The sequence below is a fragment of the Pecten maximus genome, chromosome 17 (genome assembly GCF_902652985.1).
Source record: "Pecten maximus chromosome 17, xPecMax1.1, whole genome shotgun sequence".
NCBI classification, from domain to species: domain Eukaryota; kingdom Metazoa; phylum Mollusca; class Bivalvia; order Pectinida; family Pectinidae; genus Pecten; species Pecten maximus.
In genome coordinates, this window is record NC_047031.1 from 6,199,090 (window position 1) to 6,220,790 (window position 21,701).

A 21,701-nucleotide genomic window follows, 5' to 3' on the forward strand; every position below is an offset into this window, starting at 1 on the left:
CCATATTTTTAAGGATTCTTGTAGATTTTATCTTTCCCCGATAATATTCACCTATTAAAATTAAACCAGATGTAACTATTCGTGAATATAATCAAGGGCCCGGATCGCCGGACGCCGGCTCGTCAGACTCATGTCTGTGACGTCACAGAAGGGTCGGTCTACCTTAAGCTGAAACGAAAAGTAAACATCTGATTACAAGCATCAAACTTATACCATTCGTTAGCCAGTTTGTATTCATATCGACGTTTCAACAGTTCAATCCTTAATCATTATCAGAAAGATGGATTCAGTGTGTGATGTCCGCTAGTGATTTTACATAACTATGATGTATGTCAGATATTAATATTTAGGTATATTGTCTAAACCTTAATTGAAAGAACATCAGCCACTTCAAAATGCAAACTGGTTCGGTTTCAGTCAGTCCTCTTTACACTGGCACACAAGCCAAGCAGAAGCGGATGAGTAACCTTTGACCTTGCAGAAACGTGATATGAGAGGCTGTTGATGACTTTTGACCTGTGCAGGACTGTGTTTATAATGTTCATACTTCCCTGTACCGCACAAATTGTGAAATTGCTTTGAAGCTCCCCGCAACATGGCGGACCACTATCTACCGATAGTGGTAGTGTTTCTGTTGTTGACGTTTTGTCAAGGTAAGTTTGTATTTGATATATCAGTTGTTGCTATTTAGATTAAATGTATTAATTGTAGGAATTATGATGCCGATCATTCACTTTAAATCGAACAAACAATAACTGAATAACTTGAACTGAAAAGTGTGAAAAAAGAAATATCCAGCAATAGTTTGACGAAATGGTTGGTACATATCGCTTGTCTTTACCGAGGATTATTCTATCAGAGGGTTTGAAATATCTTTGCCACATCAGAAAGGCAGGGGATCATAATTTTTTCTCATACCACTATTTCATTAACGAGTTTTTTCAGTTGTTTGAAAAAGCTTAATTATGACATCAAATATTCATCCAATGTATTTTCTTAATATCCATATTTGTTTCCAAACGTAATATGTAGGTTTAAATATGTATATGTCAGCTTACATCCAGGACATAATAAAGTTCCTAATATATCCCGTTAGGAGATGGTAGTTAATTATGTTAACGCCGAAAAGCAAAGTCTGAAAAAATAGAAATGTACGGAGAACAAATGTGACACGGCTACAGTATAGTACAGATCAGAAAAGGACCACGGACTAGGCGCTCTCGCTCAATGTGGTTTAAGGTTCTTTAGTTCAAGTTTGTATTACGGACACCCGAGAGGTACAATAAATCAAAACATAACCGTAACACGGAATGTAAGCAGGACAGAACATCAACTTGTAAAAAGGAAGGATATCACAAAAAACATTTAAGCAAAGAATACCAGGAAGGCCGTAGGGCATTGAATGACAATGAAAATAGAGAGGATGACGATGATGAAGATAGGGAAGATGATGATGAAGATAGGAAAGTTGATGATGATGATGATGATGATGATGATGATGATATGGAGAAGGGGGATGCTGATGAAGAAAGGGGGAAGGAGGATGATGAAGATAGGGAAGAGAACAAAAAAGATGAAGATGAGGAGAATAAGCAAGATAGGGACGAGGATGACGATGAAGAAAGAGTTGATGATGAAGATAAAGATAGAGAGGTGGACGATGATGAAGGTAAAAGGAAGGAGGACGATGATAATGATGCTGAGGAGGAGGAGGAGGAGGCTGATGATGATGATGATAATGGTGATGATGATGATGATGATGATGATGATGATGATGATGATAAAGAGGAGGAGGATAAAGAGGAGGAGGAGGAGGAGGAGGATAAAGATAGAGAGAAGAATGGTCATGAAGATAGGAAGAGGATGATAATGAAGAAGGAAAAAGAACGATGAGGAAAATGTTGGAAGAGGACGATGAGGAAGATAGAGAACAGGAAAATGATGGAGATAGAAAGGAGGAGGATGAAAGATTATGAAGATAGGGAAGAGAACAAAAAAGATGGGGAGAATAAGCAAGATAGGGACGAGGATGACGATGAAGAAAGAGTTGATGATGAAGAAAAAGATAGAGAGGTGGACGATGATGAAGGTAAAAGGAAGGAGGACGATGATAATGATGCTGAGGAGGAGGAGGAGGAGGAGGAGGAGGATAAAGAGGAGGAGGAGGAGGAGGAGGAGGAGGAGGAGGAGGAGGAGGAGGAGGAGGAGGAGGATAGAAAGAAGAATGGTCATGAAGATAGGAAGAGGAGGATAATGAAGAAGGAAAAAGAACGATGAGGAAAATTATGGAAGAGGACGATGAGGAAGAAAGAGAACAGGAAAATGGTGGAGATAGAAAGGAGGAGGATGAAAGATTATGAAGATAGGGAGGTGGATAATGATGAAGATAGTGAGGAGGAGGACGATGATGATGAAAGAAAGAAGAACGATGATGCAAATATGGAGGAGGACGATGGTGAAGATAGAGAAAAGGCAGATGATGAAGATAGAAAGGAGAGGAGGGTGAAGATACAGAGGGGGAGCTGGATGAAAATAGAGAGGGGGAGGAGGTAGATAGAGAGGAGAATGGTCATGAAGACAGGAAGAAGGATGATGATGAAGAAAGAGAGAAGAACGATGATGAAGATATTGGAAGAGGACGATGGTGAAGATAGAGAAGAGGCAGATGCTGAAGATTGAAAGGGGAGGGGATAAGGATAGGGAGGAGGATGATAATCAAAATAGAGAGGAGAATAATCATGAAGATAGGGAGAAAGATGGTTATGAAGATAGAGGAGATAAGAACAATGATGAAGATAAGGAGGAGGACGATAATGAAAATGCTTAAATAAAAATGAGGGTGCAGGTGACTTTTAAAAGGAAGCCTGGCAAAATCAATCACAAAGGGATGTAAGCAGCACTAAACATGGGTCAGAAAGAGTCAGGTGGAAACAACAGATTAGAACTCTGAAGAATTTCGGCTTCATGAAAAGGTTATGAAATAACGTTACATTTTGCGGATCGTAGCAAATAAAATAAACTTTGCATCAAAACTATTGGAAGGAAAGGTAAAAAGTAATAAAATAAAACATTTTAAAAACTTTTCCTGTAAGAAGGACGTCTAAACATTTGATTTCCTTTGATAGGTTGATATCTGCTTTAACAACTACCTATGCACATCTGCCACTTTGCAGTTTTTACTTTATTACTACTGCTTTAGCGTTTTTCCTGTTTGAATTCGCCTTATATCATTTGATTTACAGTGATATGACAACGAGGCCGTATCACAAAAATTCCCTACTACAAACGAGTTCTGAGCTATTAAACTGTCGGATCATTTTGTTATATCGGGAATGGAAGAATGACTGACATATGTTTTCAAAAGGATATAACTGTTGTAGTGGTTATGTCCAAAAAAATGTCATCATCCTAAAAGTCGCAATAGCAATAATGCATATAGTAAATATTTAATAAGCGGATAATTTCCCGTCTACAATTTACTGTTGACAAAGGCGAGGGTCACCAAGTGTTGCAATGGCTGATATTGGACGTTGTTTTATTCTTCCTCAGCCGAGAACACCTTGGCTGCCTTAAGGCCGTCTATGAGGGATATATTAGATGAAACTGAAGCGTGCAAAATGCAAATTCTTGAATTCTTTGGGAGAACAGTCAGTTCTAAACGGCTTGAAGCTAGAAACAAGCGCATACAGATAGTGTAGTGAAATATTGTCCGATTCCAGTACCAAGTAATCAGAGAATCAGAGGGGATTTTTTTTAAGCTTTTCTTAGCATCTTTTATCCCTCAAAGATAATTACGCCCATATCTACCCCCCTCCCCCCCCCCTCCCCCCCCCCCCCTAATTTTAAACAGACGTATCAGGCATAACCATAGGAAGAGCAGTGAGCCAGGTCCAAGAACCGGCGGAATGGATAATTTATATACATCATTTTTGCATAAACATGGGGTTATCGCTATGTCATGATATTCCAGTCAGTGAGCATCAAGGTATAAATAGAACAGATCCGAGGTACAATGAATATTTCCCTTCCTGGTGTCGGATGACGGTCAACATACATATATATGTGAAAGTCCATGAAGCGCGACGACAATTTGACTTGATAGGACCATTTCCTGAATAGTCTGAATGGGGGTTTCGTGTAGATACTCTACATGACTGCTATCAGAACTCTGCCTATGGGACACTGGTCAGTTCAAGTAGTCAGGAAACTTCCATCGTATGTGTATCGGATCCGGTTTGCGAAAACAATGACAGTGGTTAATCATAACTGGATAGAACTTTGTCCAGTTAGGAAAATCCCACTTTGGCAACAAGAGGCTAAGTTTAGTGTGATGGTGAACCCGGGGAAACAACAGGCTGTTTCTGCCACGGCCAGGATACCGGATGTTCATGCTAAAGTGTGGCAATTATTGTGACTGGCTGCATGGCACGTGCGTGGATATTACTCCTTCTGAAGTAGATGAGCTAGATGTATATTCCTGTTCCGAGAAAACGGGGAGGAGTGTTGAATATTGTATATATATATATATATATATGTGTGTGTGCGTGTGTGTGTGTGTGCTTTGTGTGTCGTTATTAGGATGTCCTCCGGTATCATGGGCGGTGACTTTTGGAAACCCACCTCGTTTTGAAAATGTGTTAAATTGTTGTATACATTTAGTGCCAATTAGCTGCTTAAAAAAACTATTTCTAACCAAGGTAACAGCCTTTGATGTATTGATTTTATAAGGCTTCGGTTCAATAAAGATTAAATGACTGCGAGCCGCACTCCGTGTGTGAACAATGGTAATACTAGATAGGAATCCCATAAATAAAAGGTGTATTTCCGCTAGGGGGCGCGTTACCATTGACTACTCCAATCATTATCAAGTGGTCGAAACTTAAAGAAATAGCGAATCAGACATCAGCATCTTGCGTGCAAACAGGGAATAAACACTACACACTTGTGACGTCACAGATAGATAGGTCGCTGTCTAGAATGAACGCCACTCACAAAGAGGTGTGCCATCCACAAAATCGAACATATCTCTAAAATGATGCAATGTTGTTTGCATAAAATCATTCCAAAACTAATTTTACCATTTTGCAACATTTCGGGTAAGAACTTCCCGCACATCCGGGTACTCATGACCTGAAATTTAAGTGTATCCTTGTTGGAAATTGCTCAAGTGAACCAGTTTCGTTCGCTTTTGGGTGTTGTCGGGGCAAAGATAGAGATTTGAAGACATTTTTTGAGGCAGATATTTCATGCATTTCAAAAGTATTTTTTAATCCTTAAAAGCGGACAAGTTTGTCCGGTTTCTTCTTCATTATGACTTCTGCTTCCGTTTTAAAACTCAGAAAGTCGCTGAAAAAAGTCACTTTTTAGTATTTGGGACACGGAAATGATGGTCGTTAGTCGCGTCTTACAGGTGGTCTCCTAATTCAGGTCATTAGTGTAGTTGATAACGTTGGGAGGGAAATACGGCCGCTAATGAGAGGGAGCCGCCTAATTCAGGTGGTCGCTATGGCAGGTTTGACTTTATGTCGGTATTCACTTAAAACTTTCTGTATCGAACATAATACAAACTTCGACATAAATCTATCGAGTTGGACTATTTTAGTGTCATCTCCTCTGGCACTATAAGGCCTAGTTAGGTATGCCATATGATATACAAGCCTAAGTTCCCATTGTCTCGTTGAAAAGGGCCTCCATTCCTTCGTTAGTTGGTTCATTTTTTCGTTACCCGAAATCGAAATCAAGCAATTCGTCGTATGTCGGCCTTTTAAACGATTTTGCCACTGTTACAAATGTGCCATCACTAGTGGTTGTATGTCGGTCCTTTAACCGATATTACCACTGTTACAAATGTACCATCACTAGTGGTTGTATGTCGGTCCTTTAACCGATATTACCACTGTAACAAATGTACCATCACTAGTGGTTGTATGTCGGTCCTTTAACCGATTTTGCCAATGTTACAAATGTACCATCACTAGTGGTTGTATGTCGGCCCTTTAACCGATTTTGCCACTGTTACCAAGCTACCATCACTAGTGGTTGGAATACCACAGCAATGTTTAACCTTTTTATTTTTCCCTGTTGAGACATTTAAAATGTTGATCTAATGAAGCGTTTGCTTTGTTGTTTACGTAATCTGTATAAATCATTGACATAATTGATTTAAGTCGCAGCTAATGTAGAAATAAAATATCTGCTTGTGATGCATTAGTGCGTGTAAACTGGTAATTAAAAAAACACATATGAGCAACAGAATGGACCATTATATACACCACAGTTGTTTATATCAATAGATGTAATATCCATTCATCATAGCGTGCCACTAGCCAAGTATGGTAGCCATAGGTGTTTTTAGTATTCATTATTTTTATAATTTTACGCAATCACAAAGGGCCGTAACAACTAGGACAAGTTCGATTTTCAGGGGTCAAGGTCACGTTTTATTTAGTCATTATAGTGTAATAGCTGGATGGGGCTAACAGGGGACAAGTACAGCCATACTCGGTATGATTCCTTTCCTTGAGACTCTTAAGAATATCCTTACAAGTCATCATATTTGTTGTTTGAAGTCTGGTATTATTTTCTTATTCCATAAATCTCTTAAAGGTAAATCAATTTGTGACGGCATGTATATTGATATTTAAATTGAAATGTACTTGGTAATATATTCGTGTTGAATAATCTGTGTGTTTTTTGGAACCAGTATATATTTAGTGACCAGTATGCATTTAGTGACCAGTATGCATTTAGTGACCAGTGTGTATTAAGTGACCAGTATGCATTTAGTGACCAGTGTGTATTTAGTGACCAGTATGTATTTAGTGACCAGTATGCATTTAGTGACCAGTATGTAGTTAGTGACCAGTATGTATTTAGTGACCAGTATGTATTTTGTAACCAGTATGTATTTAGTAATCCGTGTGTATTAGCAATCTGTGTGTATTTAGTAATCTGTGTGTATTTAGTAATCTGTGTGTATTTAGTAATCTGTGTGTATTTAGTAACCAGTATGTATTTTGTAACCAGTATGTATTTAGTGACCAGTATGTATTTAGTGACCAGTATGTATTTAGTAATCCGTGTGTATTAGCAATCTGTGTGTATTTAGTAATCTGTGTGTATTAAGTAACCAGTATGTATTTATTGACCATCATGTATTTTGTAACCAGTATGTATTTAGTGACCAGCATGTATTTAGTGACCAGTATGTATTTAGTGACCAGTATGTATCTAGTGACCAGTATGTATTTAGTGACCAGTATGTATTTAGTGACCAGTATGTAGTTAGTGACCAGTATGTATTAAGTGACCAGTATGTATTTAGTGACCAGTATGTATTAAGTGACCAGTATGTATTTAGTGACCAGTATGTGTTTTGTTACCAGTGTGTATTTAGTGACCAGTATGTATTTAGTGACCAGCATGTATTTAGTGACCAGTATGTATTTAGTGACCAGTATGTATCTAGTGACCAGTATGTATTTAGTGACCAGTATGTATTTAGTGACCAGTATGTATTTAGTGACCAGTATGTATTTAGTGACCAGTATGTAGTTAGTGACCAGTATGTGTTTTGTGTTTTGTTACCAGTGTGTATTTAGTGACCAGTATGTATTTTGTAACCAGTGTGTATTTAGTAACCAGTATGTATGTAGTGACCAGTATGTATTTAGTGACCAGTATGTGTTTTGTTACCAGTGTGTATTTAGTGACCAGTATGTATTTTGTAACCAGTGTGTATTTAGTAACCAGTATGTATTTTGTAACCAGTGTGTATTTAGTAACCAGTATGTATTTAGTAACCAATGTGTATTTAGTAACCAGTATGTATTTAGTAACCAGTATGTATCTAGTGACCAGTATGTATTTAGTAACCAGTATGTATTTAGTAACCAGTATGTATTTAGTGACCAGTATGTATTTAGTAACCAGTATGTATTTAGTAACCAGTATGTATCCAGTATGTATTTAGTGACCAGTGTGTATTTAGTAACCAATGTGTATTTAGTAACTGGTGCGTATTTAGTAACCAGAGTGTATTTAGTAACCAGTGTGTATTTGTAACAAGTATGTATTTAGTAACCAGTTTGTATTTAAATACCAGCATTTATTTTGTAATCTATCTGTTATTTGTTAACAAGTATGTATTTAGCATTCTGTATTTTGTAATATTTTGTAGTTAGAAAACTGAATGTATTTGGTTTCCTCTATGTTCTCGTTAATTTGTATCCATTTTGATCCATAGCACAACCAAATTTTTCTCCCACCAACCTTACGGCTGTGTATGTTGCTAATGGTAACATTACAGTCACTTGGAATCGTCCAAACACATCACAGATGATCGACAATTACCTTATCGAATTCATGGATGCAAGGACCCCTAGCGACAGTGACGAGGCACTTTTAGACAATGTGTATAAGTACCAATACACACATCCCAAAGCTAGCTCAACATACGTCATCAAAGTCTCAATAGTTATGTCGGACGGTTCCACTGTCTCTTCACTCACAACTGTCAATACTGGTAAGTACTACAACATCTCAATATGAACCGTTCCGAAATGTGTATTTGTCTGATAGAGAAAACAAACCCCATATTATACTGTCTTTACGTGTCAACAATAGGTTAAGACACGAATTCATAAGAATATATCTCATGTCATTATAAAATAATATCACGTGACATCCAATAAAAAGTCATATTGACCGGCGGTGGAAAAATGGCTGGTAAAATGGGCTGGCTGACAGGGTGTTTCTAAAATTAGATTATGAATGATCTCATCATGGTATTTTCCCAGATATTTTGTAATTAAAAGAAATATAACTAGGCAATATTTTTTGATGTTTGAAAGTTATTCCATTATTTATGATTTAGTTTGCGGAATATGTCTTACCACATTCAATCACTGTATTGATTTATGGTGTTTAAACATACATATGTATTTAAATATTTGCAATAAAATTTACAACTGTAACTTCCATTCACTATTCTTCTAATCTGTTATCTGATGATCATATTTTTATTTCGGTTAATACATGATTTTTTTAACCTTGAAAATATCAAGTTCGGACCAGGTATCGATCTTATTAAAAGGCTACAATTGTATAATATCAATGCTATTGCATTGATACTGAAAGTTAATGTCACTAGCGAGTTAAATTATATGTCTATACATAAACAGATAATTTGATATCAGATACTTTGGTCCCGAAGGTTATGAAACGTGTAGAGTATATGTTGAACAATATCCAAATCAAGAAGCTCATTAAGAACTATATTTACCAATGATTGAATCTTTTTATTTAACAGCCCAAGCCATATATAGGAACCGACGTACTAGGACAAAACTGACCCTTCCCAGACCGCCAGGTACCGGAACATCAACCATTAAGTTTAATGGTGATTCCTCCTTCGCTTTCATTGATGGTAAATCCTATGACAGTAATGGTAATTCTGCATCGGTCAGTCTGACATCAACAAATGCAGAATTGACAATTGAACGTCTGGGGATGAGAGATGCTGGATACTATTGCCTCGTGGCGGATAGTGGCAATGTACTTGGAGGACAGTTTCTGGTAGTAACTGGTGAGTCATACTTATTTGATACTTGGAGGACAGTTTCTGGTAGTTACTGGTAAGTCATACTTATTTTATACTTGGAGGACAGTTTCTGGTAGTTACTGGTAAGTCATACTTATTTGATACTTGAAGGACAGTTTCTGGTAGTTACTGGTGAGTCATACGTATTTGATACATAGAGGAGAGTTGTCGGTAGTTACTGGTGAGTCATACTTATTTGATACATAGAGGACAATTTCTGGTAGTTACTGGTGAGTCATACTTATTTGATACTTGGAGGACAGTTTCTGGTAGTTACTGGTAAGTCATTCTTATTTGATACTTGAAGGACAGTTTCTTGTAGTTACTGGTGAGTCATACGTATTTGATACATAGAGGAGAGTTGTCGGTAGTTACTGGTGAGTCATACTTATTTGATACATAGAGGAGAGTTGTCGGTAGTTACTGGTTAGTCATACTTATTTGATACATAGAGGAGAGTTGTCGGGAGTTACTGGTAAGTCATACTTATTTGATACTTGGAGGACAGTTTCTGGTAGTTACTGGGGAGTCATACTTATTTGATACTTGACCCACATCTATGAATAGTTCATTGTGAGTCGTGAAACAAGGGGAATGGTTATGAATAAGTTTTTTTACTCTGAACATTGTTACCATGATTTTTGCATCCTTTTATTTCCAGACACCCCCACGCAGCCAACTATTATCTCCCCAACCACGTTTCCTCCCCTCGACAGCTCTGTGACCTTGGAATGTTCATCGCGTTCACGAAGCAAGCCTTTCAACCATGGATTGGTTTTAACATCTAATTGGAAACTTAACGGGTCCAACATTTACGACGATAGATTCTCCATCCATGGCACTAGCATCGTTATCCACCAAGTCCAAACGAGGGATACATATAATAGATATACCTGTGTGACTTACGAGATTGGGCAGGATTACGCTGGATTGGCATCAGAAGAAAGTGAGGAATTCCAGCTTACACCTATATCATCACAGTGTGAGTATAGCATTACTTATGTTTACATATTATATATCCTGTATATCACATTGAACATAACTGGATATCAGAGGATGGTACAATTCGAATAGCATAAGACATCATATCAACGAAAAAAAAAAGACTTTTCCATAAGGCCTTTCTGCCCTCTCAGGCTTCTTCAGGCGGACTGAACTTTTGTTTAATTGTTCGTTGCTTAGATAGGTATGACGTCATCAATAACCGGTTTAGAATAGCGTGACACAATAAGCAAAGTCGGAACAGATGGAATACTGTAATTACTAAGCAAAAAGTTGCGGCAAAGTCTTTTTTTTTATTCTTTATACATTCACCTTCGTAAGGACAGATTTCTTTATAAATATGTTTGTATTTTTTGTTTGGTGTATGAGGCTTCTTCTCAATTTCCAAGATGCATGGTTTTGTGTCTGTTGTATGCCTGGAGGGAAAGCTACAACGATGATTCATCTGGAAAAAATTACTTTCAAGTCTCAAAGATGTCTATGGCCACAATATTAGGGCTACAGTATGCTTAAATCATAGCCTAATGTTTTACCCTGTCTAAGTGTTACACTTTGTCCATCTTGTTCGTATGCATGTACGGATTTGCCTATTTTGATATCTTTTTTTCGGGAAAGAACCGGCAGTTTCAGTCGCCAAGTCATATCTGTATAGCCAATCTTATCTCTTTTCTCAAAATACGACATTGGCGATCGCTTGTGTCAACCTGCATATTATCCAAGACAAGTTCGAGAAAAAGAATTATTGGGGCAAGGTCAGGGTCACCAAAACAATTTCTTTTTAGATTAATTTTCAGATATCTAATGGCTTCATTCAGTGAGGGATTTTAATCAAACTTCGCACAATTATATTGGACCATGATATCGCGATAATTCCCAGTTCCAAAGTTATTGGGTTCAAGTCATTGTCACAATTTAATATCTTAAGAAAACTCTTTGTCAGCACTATACGTCTTAATTCATTTCGTTATCAAACTTCACACACTTACATAATTGCATATAGGGAACAACCAACCAATTGAAAAAATATATTTTTGAAACAGCCCCTGTGTATAGAACGTTGAGCCAAGGATAAAATGTCTGGCAGCCACTAATTGGCCAGTATGTTATGAAGTGAGAAAATAGATATGTAGCCTGATAGGTAGCTATCAATAAGAAATGTTGATAAGTCCGATTGTTTTTTTTCCCAAAAGTTCACGTAATAATAGTAAATAGGTAAACATTTACGATTTTTGAGAATTTTTACTGCGAAATTCACCTATTTTCAAAATGGCTACCCTGGAGAAAATTTGAGCTGAAGGACCCAACTTTTTTTTTTTGATTAGGTGTTATATCAGACCCTAAACTTTTGTTATAAACCATAATCGTCATATTCAATTCAAGAATTTGAATGAAATAATCCAAAACGTTAACACTAAAGTCTATGGGAAAACAATTGGTTGGTTGGTCTCATAAGTTTAAATGACCACAATACAAAGGTATCCCGGCTAAATTCCTGGTTAAGTTCAAAATACAAAGGAGGTCAAAGGTCATATAAGTTCTATTTCTACAATGCATTTTTCATCCGATGATCTTCAAATTGCCTTCCGTCCATGGTCCGTCCGTCCTTAATTAATCCTAGTTATTGCTAATTCTTAAGAAGTACTTGAGGGATATTTCTCAATTTTAATATGCAGGCTTCCCCTGGTGTATTAATACGCCCACTGGATTTTGAGTCTAATCAGGAGAAGATATGGCAGACAGGCGGCCATCTTGTGTTTTGACACTCTTATTTTCGTGTCTGATAGGAAATCACAATGTCCGATAGGTGATGATCCTAGATAATGGCATTTGAAGTTTGATCGGAAAATCAAATTGGCAGATAGGTAGCCATCTGGGATTTTGGCAGTTGAAGTTTATTATTGCTATATCACTAAATCTTCATATGTATTCATGGCACGACTGATTTTGGCAATTGAAGTTTGTAAACACTATTGTTTGAGAAACACAGGAAAATATTTTCGATCACCATGTATAGGTTCACCATTGTACTAAGTTTTTGATGTGTTGCTTTTAAAAAAAAAATTATTTATTTAATGTTTTTTTTGTGTTATTGTTTTTTAATCTGATTAGGAAAGTTTGTTTTTGTATGTCTCAGAAAATGAATTTTTTTTGGGTCTTTCTTTTAATTCATATGAAAGTTTTTTCGTGTTATCAGATTATCAAGGGATAAAAACAGGCTAGAAGGAAAAGGCAGAGAAAAGATCAGTCTGACATAGGACTAATAAAGCACATTCAGTAGTGGAAAGATTCGTTGTGGGATCTCTTGTTAAATGTCACAGTGACCTTGACCTTAAGATAAATCATTTCCCGACTGCACAAATATAATGTACATGTATTTGTACTTCCGTTAATGCAATTATAACTTCGCAATGAAATTACGGTCAATAAGAATAGATTATTTACAATTATGAATTTATTTTGATTTGAAATTGTGTTCATCATTGATTTATTTACATCCAACTCAACCCCTCACAGCAAAAACATTCATGTATACTTTCAAGTATAAGATAAATCACTTATTAAACTAAAATTTGTGTCCCCTGGTTTAAAGAAAATAAATATCTAGTCCTACCTAAATTGTCTTAACGACACATCTGAGTGATTGTGTGATGCTATATATTTGAATTATATTCTAACCCATAACAGCAATGGTCCGAGTGACATTTAGATGTGAACAGCTAGTTTAGGAATCTAGCTCTGTTATTTCTTGACACACCCAGATAGAGCTGCCTAGCCCTTCTGAGATGTCTTATCAATGAAAGTAGTATAGTCATGAAACCGGAAGTAGTACCCTTATGGGCAACTATATTTTTTACCAAAGTTAAAAGTATTTTTGTTATCAACAATGAAAATCCGTACCTACTAGAATGGTGCATAGTTCCTTTTTTTTTCTCTACAGCAAAATCACGATTTTCTCCGACCAATCTGATGGCTGTGTATGTGGCCAATGGTACTATCAGAGTCACATGGAATCCTCCGAGATCGGCATGGAGTACACGTAGTTATTTGGTAAAAGTCAAGGAAGAAGAAAGTCAAAACATCAGTAGCAAGTACTTGTCAGAACGTTTGTTCCAGTACCACAATCCCAAACCAAATTCACTTTACGCTATCAATGTGTCCTCAATCGGAAAATTTTATGCCGTGATTGGTTCATCAATGACATTTCTTAACACTGGTATGTATCCTTACATCTTAAATTGTATCAAATGCTGTTTTACCACTTTTACCAGTTTACCACTTTGTAAACTGTGTATTGAGAGGTTTTTCTTTTCCCTGACTGAAAGTGTAATTCCCTTATTGAAAATTATTAACAGTCGTGTACACAGCAGTCAACTGATTTCAGTGTGTTTTGACTGAAAATGTATAGTCAATTTGTTTCTGGTAATTTAAATAAGAGCGTTCGTTTCTTATCACCAAAATAGAAGCCAATCAGAGGTATATAAAGTGTAGGTAGAATTATTGGTTGCTACATATAAAATTGGTTTAATCAAATACACATACCAACCTTCCATACTGTTCACGTGATAATTTGTTAATTTTTTTTCTTTTAATCTTCAGAAACAGCCAAATATAGAAGCATAGGTGACAGGACAAGACTGACGCTTCCAAAGCCGCCAGATAGAAGCACATCTGCCATTCAGTTTAATGGCCGAACTCTTTTCACCTTCACAAATGGCGACGTATCTGGTGACGCAGTAAACAATGATGGTGTAACAGTCTCCCTCGCATCAGCAAGTGCCTACTTGACAATGGCTTCAGTTAGAAAGACCGATGCGGGATACTACTACACGGTGAATGAACGTGGCAATGTACTTGGAGGACAGTTATTGGTAGCTACTGGTGAGTCATACTTATCTGATACTTGGAGGACAGTTATTGGTAGTTACTTGTAATTCATACTTATTTGATACTTGGAGGACAGTTATTGGTAGCTACTGGTGAGTCATACTTATTTGATACTTGGAGGACTGTTGTTCGTATTTACTTTTGAGTCATACTTATTTAATACTTGGAGGACAGTTATTAGTACTTACTGATGATCCATACTTACTTGATACTTGATGGACAGCTTTTGATTGTTATGGATAAATAATGCTTATCAGATACTTGTAGGAGAATTATTTTCTAATATTTGCCTAGCTATGGACATTCACATTATCTTTTCAACATGAAAACAAAATTGCCCTCATTAGCTTTCTTGCACATTTCTTAAAAAGTACAGGAGAGGTGATACTCAGACTTAACACGTAGGTTTCTCCTGATTTTTAGTTGTGTTCATTCAATTCGTGTCCGATAGGAAGAGCATCATAGCCGACATGAATTCATCTTTGGTGTAAGTAATTGTGCTATCGCTATTTCATGAGAAGTAATTAAAAATGTTTCTCACACTTTACATGTAGGTTAGCCTTGGTCCCTAGTTGTGTCCATTTAATTTGCAATCTGATAACGAAGCCAAATGATCAACAGGAATCCATCTTGGATTTTGACATTTTAAGTTTATTTTCTCTATTTCGGTTTTTATTTATTTTTCTTATTTTGTTTTAGGTTTTTCTAATACTTTATAACGAAGATTTTCTTGTTATCAGATTATTAATATCCTTCTGTGATCCTTCTGAGATCTCTCGTGTTTTACATCATGCACACATACATATATTGTTTGATCTATTGGATCGAGATGAAAAGATGTGTTTTGATTACTTCTTGTCATAAGAGAAGACAGAAAAAAGCACACCTGGGTCAAGTAACATTATACAATTTCGCAACCAATCTCAAACTGAATAAAAAAAAGAATTTGAAACAAATCTACCATTTATAAGCGAGTTGTGATAGCAAAAAGAAAAAAAGGTAACCGATGATCTTAATAATATAAATTGCAGAATGAAGTGTATATGATGACTAAACGAAAATTTATCTATTGTATTACCTCTAGTTTTTAGTTCCAAAAGACAACGAAAATGGGTCCTAAAAAGGAACATGCCCCTCGACTGAAAGACTGTCATTCATTGAACAAACTTGTTCCTCAAAGTTCGAATGATATTTTGAAGTTACACAGCTGTTTATCAAAATCGAAATTTTGTAATTATTGCATTTCGTGTCGTCGTCTTCTTAATCATCGTCAAGTAATAGCAGCGTCATCAAGCCTACCGTCAATTAAAATTCCATGCGCACCCATAATCAACAGGAATACCGTTAATGGAAAAGAAGTTCCGCTAGGTGACGCCTTGCCATTGACTAATCAAACCACTATCAAGTGGGCGGAGCTTTATTTTTCATTTATTTACTTTAATCTTGTATTCAATTTTATTTTTTTACATTGTTTTGTTTGTTAATTTTTTTTTTATTTTTCTATAGAAGTACGAAAAGAACCCAGTTCACGAATCAGAAGAATAAATCAACACCATTATTCTGCGTACAAAGAGTGAATATCTATATAAAGTGGTTTTATGATGGTGAAAGGCGCATATAAAAGTGTTCTTGATACCTTATGAATTTCAGACGCACCCACACAGCCAATCATTACGTCATCTCGGATCACATATGTCGGCAGATCTGTGACATTGCGGTGTTCATCAACTTCACGAAGCCAGCCTTACAACCATGGACTAGTTTTAGTCTTTACCTGGGAAATTAATAACACTGTGGTATATGGCGAAAGGTTCAACGTTACGGGGCGTAGGCTGTCTATCGATCCAGTACAACGGAACGACAAATTTGACAAGTACACGTGTGTGACTTACGAGAAAGGGCTGGGACACATTGCCGCAAACTCAAGCAGAAGTAGAGATTTTAAACTAAGAGTTCGCTATGTGTGTGAGTATGTTATGATGTCAATAATGAATCATACGGTAATAGTAACTGTAATATGATACATTTTCTCCACGTGAAAAACTGTATCAAATAGTTAGTTTCACTGTTATCCCCTAATGACTTTGCATCATTTAGAGGATATTCTAGTGTTTTCTTTATACAGATAAGACACATTGTCTTGTACAATATAAATAGAGAGTTTCAAAATTAAAACATCATATTTTCGCTGTCAAGCTTACTGAATTTACCATGTAGAGCTCAACCAGATATATATAGGAGATAGTGAGATATTACTTTATGTATTGACGTTGTCTTCCGTATGAATTATCTTTGAATAAAATGAACAGTGCATACTGAAAGCCGATCTTATTACCAAAAAATGAACTGTTTTGATTTCTTGAAACACTTTGCTGCACGTTGCCCGCCATCGGAAAAGTTTGTTGATATCGGTGGTACAAGATCTGCGCGTTACCCATCATTAAAGATGAATTCTGAATCATGATTAAGGTTTTTACTGACAGCACAAATTACAGATGAGAAGTTACACTTAATCCACAATTCAGGCAAGTGTAGTTCGGTTAACAAGATGTCAGATTTTTTTGGTGATGATCTTTGTTCAAAATAAAACCATCCGATCAAAATCGATTGGACAATAAATGTTAGAAAAAAAGATGAATCCGTAAATAACAGCGAATCAGGTTTTCAAAGAAACAAAGGGTTTTTGCATTACATTTTTGTATCTTTCATTCAAATATGGAAGGTCAAAAAGTGTAGGTGGTTTCATCATTAACAAGTATCAGGGAATTTCTCTTTTTTTAACCAAAATAAAAGTCTCAGAAGAATTACTTATAGCTAAAAATATAATAATTGTTTGTCTTGCTAAAAAACATTCAGTACAAGGTACAAGCAGTATAGCGAAATTTTGGCAAATTAGGGCTCAAAATTAAGAGTGTGATGATGGTCCCTAAGAGAGACAGTTTTAAATCATGAGAAACGGGTAAAGACTCTTCTACTTAAGTTTAAGAAGGTATATATAATTTCACTTTGTTATTAATGTAATTAACGAGATATCGTTGTTAATGTACGCGGTGAGCTGATTTATCTAAGCAAACATGATAGCCCGACGTACATGACTACATTCGGCTTAGTCCATTAATGATTTAAACGCGTTGGTCTTATTTCATTTGCTAGATGTATGTGCATCCACATATTTAAACTGATAATTGTTATGAAACGTGGAAATATCTGATAAAATCCTCGAATGACAAATAGATGTATTTCTCATTGAGGCGTTCTGATGATGTTTCCCTTATTCACACCACAGGCACCTGCTTCTGGTTAGTATTAATAGACAAAATAGTACTCACTATTCCTACTATATCAACAAGGTCTACGATAAATCGACTGTGGAACGGAAGCAAACTTGATTAGTCGACAATTATATTTAGTACATTTTGTATAGAGCTGTCGACCAATCCGGTCTGCCTCCATTCCTCAGTAGATGCATAGTAGATCTTAAAGTGTTACACCTTGTTGATATAGTATTGTTATTTGTTTCTATTAATGCTAACAAGACGCAGACGTCAGTGTTCACACACAAGGCTGATGTTTGACTATTGTCGGTACATATCCTCTATACAGAGTTAGCTTTTTTGAAGTAATACGTATATAGTTATTATATGTACAATAACCCATATATGTTTGTTTTATTAGCTACTTCCGATTCTGCCGATGATACCGATGATACCGATGATACCGATGATTCCAATTCTTTCAAAGATTCCATCGGTTACTTCGACGGGTTTTATTACTTGTGGTTTTTGCTTCTTCTTCTTGCTCTTGTATTGTTGGGAATGGTGGTGCTACGTGCCCGTAAAAGGTTAGTGCAACATTATCAGACTGCTTTTTTGTGTGGAGTGCTTCTGGTAAATTGGTTTCGCCAGGTTACATTGTCTTAAATATGTTGAGGAAAATAGCTTACAATTTGGATGAGCTGATGAGAATGTAATGCTCGGTGAAATCGATGGATTTTTCCAGGACACATTAAGTTTAAAGATATTTAGCTAATTTTCTCGAAATAAGTGTTATTTTACTCTGACGAATCTATTGATTAAACAAGATATATAGACATCGAGCAATAAACACAACTATACAATTCACCAATTGATTGTACCTCCATCAGATTTGTCCTGATTCCTAATCGCCCGGATGTCCTTTAGTATCCAAGTACTACAGGAAACTTCCTGTTCCCTTGATTATTCACCACGGCGTTGTCCCTTGCCATGACTTTATTAACAAATCAGGTTTTCGCTGTAAATAACCCTATCGTACACATCTATAACATTACCATGTGGCTTATCTTTAGTCAAAACATTCTTAATTAAAATGAAAAATAGATTTAAACCTGAAACATAATGAAATTGTTGTTATTGACAATTGATTGGTCATTAGATGCATTTTTCAATCTGTTTAAACTCTGTAGTTCAAGGTAAGTGATCGAGTCCAAGATGAAGGCTGATTACGTTTTGGCCAATATATTCTTCGATTTTCTAATCGCACTGGATGTATTTACGTATCAAAGTGAAGTACAGCAAGAAAACGCCTTTTACACTTAATTATTGATGACGATGGGGCATCTATACATTGTGTAGTATACATTAGACGACCGATGGAGGAGTTTTCTAATTGCTAATAGTTACTTTTATATGCCTTGATATTTCGCATCTATATCATTAAGACCACTGCTCTAGGAAACTGACAATGGAATAACCAGTAATAGATGTGGATTTAATTTTACTGGTAATTTTGAACAAATAAATGTCTCAAAAAGACGACTTCAGTAATCATTTGCAAATAAATGCATATACTATAGACGCTGACTATGTTGGTGAAGTGTTCTGTTTCATATACACAAAACCCTGATAGTGTTGAAATTTTATCTATTTTACATTCCAGACAAGGAATAGCGGCAGGCAGGCGAAACCGGGTCTTTTATTAACCTAGAGTGATAAATCTTAGTATGGTGGTATCCAGATAATTCGGAGGAAAGTGTTTTTAGAACATATTTGGTGATATGATTTGTTATAACGTGAATGTATTGCTGTATGAATTGTTTCACAAAAAGGCACACAATGCTGGCCCCATCTACGTATCAACATTGGCAAGATTATAAAAATCCAGCTTTTCGGAGGAAAGGCGTCATTCAATGGACTGATGACAGAACCTAAAACGCCATCGTTGATTTTACAAAGATTTGGCCTTATCTGACGTAACGGAATAACTTGAAGGGATGGCATCATTGATAGTTTGTATAGATTGTAGTTTCTGCTTGATTTATTTCGATATCCCTTCCATCAAAGTTGTTTGTTTATATGTTTAATTCTTGTTTGATATATTTGCAGACTATTTTACTACGAAAGAACTACTTTGACCATGACTTATAAATACTTGTAGATGATTGCTATTGTTAACATAAAGCTGATATACGACATCAAACTCATAACTTTCATTAGTGTATTTGTTATAATGATAATTATTTGAAAAAAAAAATGATTCGTGCAAATATGAATAGGTTTAACAATATTTGGAATGTGGTTTAAAGTATCCTTGGGTTAAGATCATATATGAACAAAAAACTGAAATTAACAGTGATTCTGCCGTAAAACTACGGATGAAGCATGAGTTTGCAGAGCGGACAAGAAAAAGTATTTTGTATATATTTCGTACTCTGGCTCCTCATGGTAATTTGTGGAGAAGTATTTCTTATTTACATTCAGGAAAGTTTTTGATGAGTTTTGATTTTGATTATCATTGTTTGAAGTAGATGTAATATTTTCTAAAACAAAGGAATGATTGATTGTGTAGTAGTTGGATGATTTTGACTTTATTGGACCTTATTCATAATTTGTTTTTTGTTTTTCTGTTTTTTTTGTTTTTTGTTTTGTTTGGTTTTGTTTTGTTTTTTTCTTCTTTTATTTTTTAATTTGGTTGAACTTAAATGTCCAAATACTTCATCACAATGCTTAAAGGCCTCGGGGCTGAACCGAATAAGAGTTTCTGTTCAATGTACCTACGACTACTAGATGTTGTATGTATATTTACGTTTTTCAATGTGGCCATAAGTGTATTGCAAACACGGGACTTATTTCAAGTGTTTAGGGAAGTTTTCGAGAAATAAAAAAAAAACAATGATACCCCAGGTTATTTCAGATTGGAGGGTATAAAGTATCCACTTTGGGAAAACCTTCGAGGTCCTTTTTCAGGGACTTCTGACCAAATTTAACTGATATTTGCACCATAACATATGCGGAATCATGTTCTTCTCTTAATTAGATTTTTTGGCAATCTATCAAGGTCAAAGGTCGTACTTGTCAATTTTAAAAATAGAAATCTTGTAGGAAATTTGAATTAATGAATTTATCAAGTGTAAAGATAAGTCGAGGACGTTCTTTATTTTTATCTATCTTACAACAACTTTTAACCTAATTGTTAGCAAGGGGTTTCCAAAGAAACACATTCAGTCAGACATAACAGGTTGCATTGTTTATGAAATTTCGCAAAGATTTGCCTACTGTTAAATGGTGCAGAAATATATATTGCAAATATTAAACTTGGAGAAAACGCATCCCATTGATACATGACTAATTTACTCCCGTTTGCAATCGATCACCGATTCATAGATTTCTACTAACCTTTATCAGTATATAATATTTATAGTTGTATAATGCCATGGGACTGGACCGAATAAGAGTTTCTGTTCAATGTACCTACGATTACTAGATGTTGCAATCGATCACCGACTTTAAGCTGACCTGGTAAGAAGTACAATAGTGAATGAGTGTCATGACCATGCACTACTTGGCGATCAAAAGTTAAACATCATTTCAAACTACCAAGTAGATTAGTGATGTGGACACCAAGGACCTCTTGTGTTCCACGGTTGTTGATACCTCTGGGTAATGCTGCTTACGTTGAAAACTACAGAGGTATTTGTAGGGTGGTCGGCGAAATTGTTATTTTATTGTTTTATTATGTACACTGTAATTGACTTTCAACTTAAGCTATAACACACTAAAAATCACCATTATATAGTTGTATAATCAATATATCTGAACATACTTTATGTATAAATGAAAGGAAAGAGTGATTTTATAATGTAGCCATGTATACGTTGTAAAAATAAACGTGTTCAGATTATCAGGTCTTTTGTATTTTTTAACATAACAACTACTGGTACGAATCCATTGGCATT

At 35.8% G+C, this 21,701-nt stretch overlaps 2 protein-coding genes across 2 annotated transcripts; both read left to right on the plus strand.

Moving 5' to 3' along the window:
• Positions 1–1,503: 1,503 nt before the first annotated feature.
• LOC117315852 (glutamic acid-rich protein-like) lies at positions 1,504–2,553 on the plus strand. Its single transcript, XM_033870256.1, is given in 5 exon segments — positions 1,504–1,854; positions 1,857–1,900; positions 1,983–2,046; positions 2,104–2,227; positions 2,363–2,553. Coding segments are annotated over 5 exon segments (774 nt in total).
• Positions 2,554–2,641: 88 nt separating this feature from the next.
• LOC117315853 lies at positions 2,642–19,903 on the plus strand. The gene is made up of 9 exons (XM_033870257.1): positions 2,642–2,759; positions 8,246–8,524; positions 9,311–9,586; positions 10,263–10,583; positions 13,542–13,817; positions 14,201–14,482; positions 16,139–16,453; positions 18,164–18,329; positions 19,852–19,903. The coding sequence occupies exons 1-9, from the start codon at positions 2,642–2,644 to the stop codon at positions 19,901–19,903; spliced, it is 2,085 nt and encodes a 694-aa protein (XP_033726148.1).
• The last annotated feature ends 1,798 nt before the right edge of the window (positions 19,904–21,701 follow it).

Coding starts and splice junctions, on each gene's coding strand:
- LOC117315853 (XM_033870257.1), top strand. CDS start 2,642: ATGGTGAAGATAGAGAAGAGGCAGATGCTGAAGATTGAAAGGGGAGGG. Junction 9,587..10,262: donor ACAGTTTCTGGTAGTAACTG/GTGAGTCATACT, acceptor TTTTATTTCCAG/ACACCCCCACGCAGCCAACT. Junction 16,454..18,163: donor ACTAAGAGTTCGCTATGTGT/GTGAGTATGTTA, acceptor TTGTTTTATTAG/CTACTTCCGATTCTGCCGAT.